The sequence below is a fragment of the Macaca nemestrina genome, chromosome 3, assembly GCF_043159975.1.
Source record: "Macaca nemestrina isolate mMacNem1 chromosome 3, mMacNem.hap1, whole genome shotgun sequence".
NCBI classification, from domain to species: Eukaryota; Metazoa; Chordata; class Mammalia; order Primates; family Cercopithecidae; genus Macaca; species Macaca nemestrina.
The window spans coordinates 143,067,226-143,079,593 of NC_092127.1; the positions used below are offsets into that span (position 1 = coordinate 143,067,226).

Sequence of the window (12,368 nt, forward strand, 5' to 3'; positions counted from 1 at the left end):
CAGAATGGCCAATCACAATAGAAAACACTCTCAGACTATAGCTGGCCTGTGGTTTCTTCTGACTACTTTCTATAGTTTCCTTGAGGCACTAAGTGCTTTCTTATGGGTATCAGTGGACTCAGAGAAGCCTATTAGAAATAAATGTAGGTACAGTTGGTGTTCAGTTTCAACAACATTCTCTGATTTTAAGTTCCTTTGGGTAGACTTTTAAAAAAATCAAATGATTAATTTTATAAAATTTTGTTGTCATAATTGTATCTATAATTATAAAATTATATTTTAAATTTTGTGTAGCCTTTTAAAGACTATCAAATGATTGTTATAAAAATTGTTTTCATAATTTTATATATTTGTATTATAAAACTTGCATTTTTTCATCATTAAATCTTTACTGAGCACCTGGTAGGTTCTGGGTGCTATTATTGATTCCAGCCATATAGTAGTGATCACCAGGCAGACGATATCTTTACCATATAGAGTGTGCATTCCAGTAAATGAATTTAACCAATATGTGACTAGTATGATGCAGTGGACCATATAATAAGACGTAATGAAGATTAACTTGGTTACTTTGGCCTGGGAGTTTAGTATACGCCGTAAGCTATTCAAACATTGGGGCAGGGAAGGAAGGATATCATTCTAGGCCAGGAAAATATGACCAAGCATAATAGATTCTGGGAAGAGAAAGAAACCAGCATGACCATCAGATAGAGTGGGATTAAGGTAGCATGAAGTAAGAGATAAGACCAGAAAACCAGCCAGGGTGAGAAGAAATGTAGGGCTTCATAAACCAAGGGAATGATTTCGGATTTTATTCTAACTGCAGTGGAAATCAATGAGGATTTAAACGGGAGAGCAACATAATCTGATATGCATTTTTAAATGAAATTCTCTGGCTACTGTGTGGAGTCTGGATTAAGGAAGGAAGCAAAAGGGAAAGTAAAGAAGCCATTTAGGAGGCTATTATAGTTGTCTAGGCAAAAAATGATGACTGAGTGCATTGAGATGAAATTAGTAAAAATGGAAAACAGTGAATGGAATATATATATATATATATATGTTAAGAAAGCTAAACTAGCTAATGGATTAGATGTGTAGTGTGAGGCAAAGGGGAGAGTTTATAAATTAGAAGAGGTGTGGCCCCAGGATTTAAGCTCTGGAACATCCAAACATGTAGAAGTTTAGCCAAGGTGGTGGAATTAACAAGTTATGCTAATAAGAACAGGTAGTATGAGTGCAGTATGAGTGTGGTATTATGGAAGCTAAGAGAAGAAGGTATTTTATGAATGACCAGCAAGCTGTGCTTAATGCCATGGAAAGGTCAAGTACATTAAAAGTAGAGGCACATCCCTATGATTTGAAAACTACAAAGTAATTGTCAACCTGGAAAAAAACAATCTTAGTCAGGTGGTGGGGAAAAAATTTGGTTGGAGAAAGCTTAGAAGAGAAGAGGGAGATGAGAAAGTGGTGATGATAAATACAGACTACTCTTTCAATAAGTTTTTTAATAAGGCAAAAATAAGAATGACAGTAATTGAAACAAAACATGGGGTCAAAGGAGTTCACTTCTTTTAAAGACATGAGATTCTAGGATGTGCTTGTATGCTGTTGCGGTGACCCAAATGGGAGAAGTGGATAAAGCTAGGGAGAACGTGACTGACAGCAGGATGAAATCCTTGAGAAGGTGAGAGAGGATGACATCCAGAGAATTGGATGACATAGGTTGCATTTGATAGGAATATTATATTCATCATAACAAAGGACTAGATTAATACTTAAGAGAAAGTGTAGATAGGGTTGTATTGGGTGGTTAGGTAGGGGTGGGGATGGAGTAATGCTGAAAGGAATGAGGAATAAGAGAGAAGGAAGATGACCATTTTGAATAGGAAAAAGGATGTGAAATAGACTTGAAAAAAAAGAAAATAAACCAGTAAGACAGTATGTTACTATTGCAAAGTATGTTGAGACTTGTGGTCGTGAATTAATTTAGTAAAATTCTGTGCTTTCTTCCAGCAAAATGCATGATATGACAAAATTCCACTATTTTCCTCTCTTCTGAGTGATTTCCTGTAGGCTAAATCTGAACACTTGTTGAAAGTTTAAGTTAGAATATTATCACAGAATTTTGAAGCTAGCTGTGCCCTCAGAGGCCATCCAGTCCTAACTCATTGTTTTCCAGAATACAACATTATTTCCTATTGATTTCTTAAAACACATCATTCTTGGATTCTATGGTATGTCCTTCACACATAGAATCAATTTTTTTCTCATCTATTTTCCACTCTGTACACCAAGCTTGTTAAACTCATAGCCCGTGTGCCACATGCAGCCCAGGACGGCTTTAAATGCAATCCAATACACATTTATAAGCTTTCTTAAAACAGTAGTTTTTGCGATTTTTTTTTTTTAGCTTGTCAGCCATTGTTAGTGTTAGTATATTTTATGTGTGGTCCAAGATAATTCTTCCAATGTGGCCCAGGGAAGCCAAAAGATTGGATACTCCAGCTGTACACTGTATACATACATACATGTTACCATAGCTCTTGTACATTTTTGTTTTTCTCACTTTATACATTTCATCTCCTTCCCTTCCTTCATTCAGCCAACTACCAGCTCATGTTCTCTTTCTGTCTTCCCTAAATTATAATATCCTTGAAGATTTAAAGGATCAGGTGTTAGTTTTTGGTTGCACTCTCAAAGCCTAGCACAGTTCCTGACTCTCTGGTGACTTTACATTACTGAAGTAATTTACATTACTGGTTACTGAGGTAAATAAGTTTTACTTTTGCTTCAATAAGTGACAGTGAGTAGGAAAGATGGATCAAAACATTTTTATTGTGATTAATGAATCTGCAGCCAAAGAATATTTGATATCCCAGAGAAGTAGAGCTGAGCATGAGTTGAATTAGCTCTTAATGGAATTGGCACCACATGCTGTAATGCTTCTCTTAGAAAGTCTAGTGATTTTTTTCCCCTTTCTGTATCTGCTTAGTTGTGGCTGGAGTTGTATTATTACCATGGCTGCAGAAATCCTTGAGTACCTGATGAGCTTTGATATTATACTCAGAAGCTAGAAAGAAGATGTTGGTTTAAAATAGATCAAGCTTTTAGGAATTCTATAGAGATCATGACATATTTTAGAAGAACTGAATATATTCCTCAGAGAGGCAGCCTATTTCCACCTCGTCTCTGGGGTTTTAATGATGTCTCCTTTTATTTTCTCCTAAGATTTTATCTGAATTTCTTTTTTATCCTCAAGTCAGTGCCTCATTATTTGAGTTTATTATGTACCAGGAAGGCTTCATTAAAAACCAATCATGCCATTGTATTTCTTATTTTGAGCAGGTAAAACTTGATGTAAAATGAAAATCTTCTGACTTTTGCTTCAGGGCAAAAAATGTGCAGTAAACTTGAAATCAGTCGCTGGCTGTAAAATTCTTTCCCCAAAGGTTTCTTAAGTGCATCTCCCCTGCAGCTACTCCCAATTTCAACCTCCCCTTTTCTTCTGTCTCCTCACCTAAGATGTCTTCCTACCTCCCCTCCAGTCATTTACTGCTGTCAGAATAATCTTTAAAACTATAGTTCTGATGATCACTTCTTTGCAAACACTTCTTTTGGCTCTCTTTTGCTTGGAGAGTATGGTTAAAGCTTCTTAAATAGACAGACCACAGCCTGGTCTACTTCTAACTTGCCCTTCTATTTTTCTGCCCTCTTGCATATATCCTGCACTCTAAATAAATTTCCCTCATCATCCTTCCCTGAACATACCTCTCATTTTCTCACCTTGAAACTTTAGCACATGAGATTCAGTCACATGGACATTTATTCAGAGCCCCAGCTCCCCATCTCAGTAGTTCATATTCAGCACAAAGGCCATGTCATCAAATTTTGCATGACAGTTTCCAGTTGGAAGTAATTTTTCACTTATCTGAATTTGCATAGTGCTTCAAAGTATCTCTTTATCAAAAAGAATTCTGACTTGTGCTATTATTACATTGGTTTTGCTAAGTGCCTTTCTAAAATGTAGGTCCTAAAATTTAGGTTGTTTATTTTGATAAATTCCTCATACGGATTGTAGTGCCTTTCATCTTGTTTCCAAAAGGAATGACTGAAATATATAGAAAACGTGTTTTATTCAGGAAATACTTTTGAGGGATCATTACGTTCCAGGTGCTATGTTAGATGCTGAAGATAAAGTGGTGAAGAGGGTTAACATAGTCTTTGCCTTTATATGCATAGATTCTAATAAGCAGTACAGACATTTGTCAAACACTTTACAATAATCAAGATATTGCAACAAATGATAAGGGCATTAGAAAGTGCTCTGGGAACATAGAAGACTACTATATCTCGATCTCTATACTTAGATCTATAATAGGGAGCTAATAGGTAAATGGAAAAAGTGTGTACTGTGAACGAATGTCCTAGGCAGAGGGAACAGTATGTTTGAGACCCATCAGCAAAAGAAGTGGAGGCTCCTTTCAAAATTGAAAAAAGTCTGGTGTGGCTGGAATATGTAACGTGTGCAGTAGAGGGTATCAGATGAAGGTCAGGATGTGGAATGTCTTGTAAGCCATGTCAAAAAGACAAAACAAAATTGTATTTTATCCTAAGGGTAATGGGGAGCCAATGAAGGTTTTTAAAAGAGGCCTAATGAGATCCGTGATTTTAAACAAACACTAACTACATTGTGAAGAGTGGAATGGAAAGGGGCCAGAAGAGTATAGGGAAACCAGAAAAGATGATATTCTTGGAGTTTAGGTGCCAAACTTTGGCGTAGGCAAGGAAGCAATGTCAGTTGGGTTGGAGAGAAATTTAAGCCTTCAAGAGAAGTACTTGAGAGATGGAAATAACAGGTCTTACATTTCTGGGGTGACGGAGAGGTAAGGTTCGACTGTCTTCCATGTTTCTCACATGGACAACTAAGAGGAGAGGAACCTGTGTGTTGAAAGAGGGAACACTGGAGGAGGAACAAGATTAGGAGGCACAAAAAGAGGAAAAATTTCATTTATACATGTTATACATCCAAATGGCATCTGCTAGGCAGTAAGATATGTGATTGGAAGAGTGACCTGGTTAATTATATAGATAGAGGAACCATATGCATGTAAGGCAGTAAGTAAAGCAATGAGTGTGGGTGAAAGTTCCAAGTAACAAAAGTGTAGAGTCAGCAAAGGGTCTAGGAGAGAACCCTGAGACTCGCCAACTTTTAAAAGCAAGGTAAGGATAAAAGGAGCTAGCAAAGAGAACTGAGAAGAAACAGCTAATGGAAAACCAACCAACCAACCAATCAACCAACCAACCAACCAACTGACCAACCTCAGTGCAAAGTAATGTAACGAAAGCTAAGAGAGAGAATTTTGAAGAGAAGGGAGTGGTCACAGGGTGAAATGCTGCTAAATGTCAAGCAGTATGAGGACAGAAAAAATGTCTATTGGGCATAATGGCAAAGATGTCATAATTGACTTTGGTGAAAATAGTGGAGCAGTGGGTAAAAACAGACTAGAAAATGTTGGGCAGAAAGTGGAAGGTAAGGAAATGGAGATAGTGATTGTAGATAGCTCTTTCTAAGAGCTTTGCTGTAAAGGGCAGGGAAGCCTATAGCTAAAGTTGCCTGTGGAGGTGAGGGTGGGTTTTGGGATCATTTGCTTATTTTTAAAATGGGAAAGGAGCTGGGGTGGGGAGGGAGAGATAAATTAACAACAAGAAAGAGAGGGAATAATTAAAGTGAGAAACCTTGAGAAGACAGAAGGAGATTGAACCTGTGAGGTGAAGGTATGGGAGGAGGTAAATCTCTTCCCTTACACAATGGAAGAAGTAAAACGTTGATATGAATGTGAATAAGCTTGTATACAGCATTTGACTGAGGGAAATCTACTGTGATAACTTCCTTCTTTTGGGTATAAGAGTTAAGTTTATCTGCTTTGAGAAAGGATGATATAAGATTAAGGAGAGAGGAGAAAGTGAAAAAAGCCATAGTGGAAAATAAGAGTGAATCGAAGAAAAAGATAACATAGTAGATTGTAGGGCAATGCTGGGCACCTGCTTGCAACTGGCAGCTGCACATTTATTGTGGTGGCCATTTATTCACATGTGCTATATTCTGATTGTTTGTCCATTCAGGGGGAGTGGAGTTTTAGGGTAGAGGCTAATTTCCATGTAGCCAAAAATCTTGAGGGAATTTTCAGTGAGGTTGTTGGTAATGCCTTAGAGAGCCACAGAGAGCCCAAGTTTTTCTCTGTTCCAAAATAGTGGTTGTGGTGATCATACCCATCATCTATCCCATCGCACACTAGTAGTTTTCAATCTTTATCAGCTGCAGACATCTGTCAACCCCAGTCCTTGGAGGAATTCCATCTTATACTTGTATTTCTCTCTTCTGGAATTTTCCCTTCACACTGTCAGTGACAAGGCAGGAGCAAACTACTGGATTATGACACATGAACACATTGTGTCTCCAGGACAGAGAAGCAGTGGAACCAGAACTCCAGCATCCTAGAATAACTGAGACTGTGAGGAAGTCCAGTGATCTCATCACAAGAAATAGCTCAAGTAAATTTAGTGTCACCATTATTACTAAGTGCAAAAAAGCTCTCCTTGGCTGATGATTAAGCAATAGCCCTCATCTGCCGTCATAGATACTTAACAAGCAGTTGGGCAACACCAGACACAAATCTCTTGTCCTAATAGAGTAAGTATATATATATTTTTCCTACAATTTGATAACATATTAATAGAACATCTTAATAGAACCTCAAGTTCTTATTAACATAATAAGCAAAACATTCCCTTCCTATCATGTCAACAAACCAAAGTATGTTTTCCTTTCATTTTCTCAACTATCATAGTATATTGCCAAACATTTTGGAATATAAAAGTGTAGAGCTTAATTTGAAACTCTTTTATTTTCCACCAAGTAAGTACCTTAAATCTGGCATATATTTTGTTGTTCTTACATAACATGTGTTTCCGCTCTCTTACATGTTGGAGTTTTATTATGAATACATAATCCTTCTTTGTCCTTTTGCAAAGAATGGAATTTCTGGGATTGGTGCTAAATTCCAGGTTTCAGTCTTTAAAAATCTTAGACTTGAAGTAGGAATGCATGTTATCCAAAATAAAGTATTTCTTGATCATAACAAAGGCCTTGCAATGAAAAGAGAAGCTTGCTGAAACTTACTGATTTCTTTGTTGCCACCCTTTCATGTAATTTCTCAGGCACAGGTCTGGAAGTGGTTCTGAAGTTAAATTGAAAGTTTAGAAAAAGACAGTTGAGTTATGCTTACTAGTAATTGTAGCCTTATTGTGAGGAACAAGGATCAGTTTATAAATGTTCTCGATATTAATAGAGAAGCTGATTTGTTGAAAATCAGCCTCCGTGCTTTGAGTTAGAAGACATTTCTAGACTCATTGACTGAAAATAATGTCCTGATTGTTTAAATTTAGATGCTGTAGAGATTACTTCATCAAAGAGATGTTGACCAAATGGCAAATTTAATGAGGTTTCTCTAAAAAATGCACAATCACAATTGATCATAATAGAACAATATATAGCCAAACCATGACCTCACATTTTACTAACATATAGATCCTTTTCATTAAAGTGCTCTATTTTAATAAACCCAAACATTCTCTAGATGCTATACTGTTTCTTAAAAGTGATGAAATCTTGATACAGGAGGATTCTTCTGCCTCAGCCTCCTGAGTAGCTGGGATTACAGGTGCCTGCCATCACGTCTGGCTGATTTTTGTAATTTTAGTTGAGACAGAATTTCACCACGTTGGCCAGTCTCATCTTGAACTCTTGACCTCATGATCCACCCACCTCGGCCTCCCAAAGTGCTGGGATTACAGGCGTGAGTCACTGCACCCGGCCTATTATTACTTTTGATGGGTTACCAGTGTCCAGGGTTTTATCTCCTTTTTATTTTCCCAAATTCAATAATTAAATTGCATTCAAAAATAAGGCCCCAAATATCTTTAAAAACATGTCAGAATACACTCATTAAACAAAAAAAAGTTAGTAGCACCCTAAAGATTGTGTCTATATCACTTAAAATTCGCAATTCATGACAACCTAATTTTTAAGATGACCTTTTTACATTAGGAAAGCTAACTGAAGTATCTTACCAGATGTTTTCATTAAAATTTTGTTAGTAAATCTGTGAAAATCTTCAAGATGAATTAGAAATGTACTTAGAGAGCAACAGTTAAAGGCTTAGAATCGTATTATATGCTAATTCCCAAGGACGGTTTATAAAATATTAAAATCCAAAGATTGGTTCTGAATATATTTTGCCAGCTGCTATGTTGGATTACTTTAAATTCATATTTTAAGAACACAATACTGTTCTGAAGAAAACCAAAAATCTTCAGTAAAAGACTTTATTTAATAAGATTTCACAGATATTTTATTCTTTAAAAAGAGCAGCTTCAACACAGCACAATTTTTCAACTGTGCTAAAATAGTAAAATAAGTGAAAGCAAGAACTTGGTGCCAAAAAAAGTCTCCAAAGATATTTTTTTGATTGGGTTTCTTTCCTTTGGGAATTTCATAAATTGCTTCTTGTACACAAGCAATAATTTACCTTTGTTATAACTTTAAAAATAATTTAACAAAATCATTATTTTATTATTGTCCTTGTCACAACACCATTTTGATAGACTGATTTTTGAGATAACTCTTTTTGCAAAATATCTCGGTATTTTTGTCTTGCATAACATTGTTTTAGAATGCAATTGGGAACTGATTCCTAATATTTTGTCTAAATATCTAGGCAGTGTCACACTTTTTAACTTTGGATTGCAGTTTTCACCTCTCTTGTTGCTCAACAGTTCAGCGAAGTCTGAGTCGGTGGATGGGTATCTGACCTGAACTTAGAGTGGGTAATTCCAGAAAGTTTTCTGGAGTGTGGCAGAAGCCAGAAACTCTGCAACAAACCGCCTGGGGGTGGGATTAACGTCCGAAGCTCACACCGGCTTCAACTGATTGGCAGGAATGAAGTGGGTGGAACCTCCTGACCCTGCCCTCCTGCTTCCGTTGCTAGGGACGCTTCCGCCCAGGATACCACCATGGATCAGGAAGAGGGTCTGAAGGCCTTGGACAATATTGTCACTCAGTTCAACACCTATGAAGATTTCCTGGACTCGCAGATCACTACTGTGGACTTGTACTACCTGGAGGTAAGGGCGGAGCGCGGCAGAGTAGCCGCCGCCCCGCGTCCCTTGGTCCCTCCTCCAGTCCCCGCTTCGTGGGCTGGTCGCCCCCTGGCGCTGGACAGCTCAGCTGTCAGGCTCCGCGGTTTCGGGACGGCGACACTAAAGCCGCTGGCGAGGTGAACTGCCAGGTCCTTACCGCCCCGCGCTCCCCCGTCCGGACAGAACTTGGGCCCCTCGAGTCACCCAGCGCAGAAACACGTGCGGGCACACTCACTGGGGGAGCCATGAATTTGTGCTTCTCGGCGTCTCCTGCCTCCTCCCAGCCCACTCCCCTTCCAAAGCCGCTCTCTGAGAGGAAGGCCTGCTGAGAAGTCTCCGGCTGTGATCTAGGACGGACACCTGTTTCTCCCTGCTTTGCCAATTAGTATACTAAAGAACAGAAGATGGTATCTTTACACCAATTCGGTGTTATATTGGGCATTTGGGTTCATGAACTTCACACTAATTGATTCTGAAAGTACAGACATATTCCTGATTCATGTTTATCGAGTTGATGATCACAACCAATTTTGATAGTAAAAATATACACACAAAAAAGGCGCGAAATTGGACCTAATGGGTTGCTTTCCTCTGCCCAATAGCCAATTTCCCCTCCCCAACTACTCCCGCTGCAGGGTGGTGGGGGACAGAGTGGAGTTCTAGTCCTCTGCCAGGGGAGAACCCGGACGCGCAGGAATTAACAAGCCACCGGTAGTGGGAAGCTGGGAAGTGGACGATGGCTCCCTAAGTCCCAGTATATTCCTAGCCAAACTCCCACCAGGCCCACTAAATGGACACTCACCTGGAGATTCGGCTGTGCTCGCCATAGAACCCAGAATTGCCCTATCCTTATTTAGGCTAGAGAGAACAAGCGCCACTAAGTGGTGAAATGCCACATCAGTTTGGGAAGGATTTGCATCCTGTCACCAACTCCTCACACTTCTGAACTGCAATAAACTAACTGCATTTTAGTGGATTGACACTTTTGGATTTCAAAGATTGGTTACAGTGGCGTTTCACTTAAATATGGATTACAGGTTTCAAAAGTGTTATTCTTCAGTACACTTAAAAAATAAATGTAGATGGTATTTCCAACATAGCTCCTGGCTTCAAAAGCAAAATTTTAAAATATTATACAGATAATATATTTAAAGTCATGAGAGTCAGTTTTATGCCTTGCATCCAAGACACTGAAAAAGTGATGCTGCTAAACAATGTTTGCATCTAAATTTTAGAATGTTTAAATAAACAAAAAATGAAATATACACAATAAACATCTTGATAGACTAAAATCATCTTTGTAGCATATGTGGAAGATTGGCAAACTTAAACCTAGTATTATTACGAAATGTTTTAATATTTTTTAAGGCACAATTTTTCATGTATGGACCTAAAACATTAATATTAATTACAGATGAGAAATTAATGATTTGTGTTTCAACAATCAGAATTTTTTTTTTGTTTTTTTGAGATAGAGTTTCACTCTGTTGCCCAGGCTGGAGTGCAGTGGCCCCATCTTGGCTCATTGCAACCTCTGCTCCCTAGGTTCAAGCGATTCTCTTGCCTCAGCCTCCCAAGTAGCTGGGATTACAGGTCTGTACCACCACACCCAGCTAATTTTTGTATTTTTAGCAGACACAGGATTTCACCATGTTGGCCAGGCTGGTCTCGAACTCCTGACCTCAAGTGATGCACCAGCCTCAGCCTCCCAAAGTGCTGGAATTACAGGTGTGAGCGGCCACAGCCAGCCCATCAATCAGAATTCATTAAAGTTTTCCAAAATGGAAGATGGTAATTACGTTTGGGGAAATGACAAAGAAATTTACTTTTACATTTGGCATTGGTTAAGCTTATTTTATTTCATAAAAAATAAGATGAAGATTTAGTTGAATAATGGTAATTAGACAGGTATATACGTGTGTGTGTGTGTGTGTATATATATATATGGATATATATATATACACACACACACACATATATATATGGATTGATTAATGACAACTTTTAAAGTGCTGTTATTTTTAGAGACCTACATTCTCAAATACTTTCTGTGGATGCAAGTTCATTGTGGACTTAGGTCACACAGAAACAAGTAGACTCCTCAACATTCTTTCAGTAGTATAGAAAGCATGTTTCACAAATCATGGATCATGCTAAGTGAGCTGGTACTTGTGCTTTTCCTATCTCTCTCTCATCATCATCATCAGTAACTGACTTTGATTTGAATGGAACAATTTTTAAAACATTTTATTTTATTTTAACTAACAAAATTGTCGATATTTATCATATACAACATGGTGTTTTAAATTATATATATATATAGTGGAATGGCTAAATCAAGTTACCATATGTATTATCTCACATAATTATCATTTTTTGTGGTGATAACACTTAAAATTTATTTTCTTGACATTTTAAAAGAACACAATATATTGTTGTTAACTGTAGTCACAATGTTATACAAGAGATCTCTTGAATTTATTTGAATGAAACAAATTGTAAACTATAAATTAGAGGTAGCATTTTAATTAGACGAGGTTAGAGTCATGAGACTTTTTGGGTTCTAACTCTGCAATATTGTGTTTTTAATCAACTTGAAATTCCATTTTTTACCTGCAAAATGAAACAGTTGGACTAGTTTACATTCAAGTTTCCTAATGTATATGAAATGTTATGAGTTATCTATACTTTCATCTGATTATATATGCACCCATATATTTATCCAGCCACCTTTTTAGTTGATAATCCTTCACCAAGCGCCTGATGTAATAGATATTGCCTACACTGTTAAGAGTTTAAGTAAAAATCTGTTCTAGACTTGACCTCAGAAACCTAAGTATATAATGCTTATAGTCCAGTCTAAGTTTTATTTATTCAGCAAGCATTTTACAAACATTTACTATCTTCCACGTACTCTTGTATTGTGTAGGATATTTTTCTGCTCCCAAAAGTTTTCAATTAATCTTCATAAAAAGTTAGTACCAATGATTCACATACAAATAATCATATAATCTCTGCCAGATCCATTCTCTACACTTCTCTATCTTTATATGTGCCCCTGGACAATGACCTTCATGGTCATTAATCAGGAGCTTTTGGCATTGGGTTGGTTTCAGCCAATAGGAGGTACCAGCTGGAGTTCAAGGGGCTGGAAGGAAGTGGTTAGAGGA

At 37.5% G+C, this 12,368-nt stretch overlaps 1 protein-coding gene and 1 long non-coding RNA gene across 6 annotated transcripts in view; one reads left to right on the top strand and one right to left on the bottom strand.

The window, feature by feature from the left end:
• LOC105463316 (uncharacterized) overlaps positions 1–9,035 on the bottom strand; it is a 71,627-nt gene extending 62,592 nt beyond the window's left edge. Inside the window, exons 1-2 of one of the 2 annotated variants that reach the window (XR_011621273.1) lie at positions 8,817–9,035; positions 7,181–7,238 (exon numbers count right to left, since the gene is read on the bottom strand). This is a non-coding gene — a long non-coding RNA (uncharacterized lncRNA). The remainder of the gene's footprint in view (positions 1–7,180; positions 7,239–8,816) is intronic. The other variant, XR_976252.2, reaches the window with a different exon arrangement.
• The window catches only part of CFAP299 (cilia and flagella associated protein 299), a 667,873-nt gene continuing 661,904 nt past the window's right edge, over positions 6,400–12,368 (top strand). Inside the window, exons 1-2 of one of the 4 annotated variants that reach the window (XM_071093560.1) lie at positions 6,400–6,691; positions 9,048–9,183. In XM_071093560.1, the coding sequence (XP_070949661.1) occupies positions 9,073–9,183 (111 nt within the window). In that variant the 5' untranslated portion in view covers positions 6,400–6,691; positions 9,048–9,072. The remainder of the gene's footprint in view (positions 6,692–9,047; positions 9,184–12,368) is intronic. The other 3 variants (XM_071093559.1, XM_071093558.1, XM_011710338.3) reach the window with 3 other exon arrangements.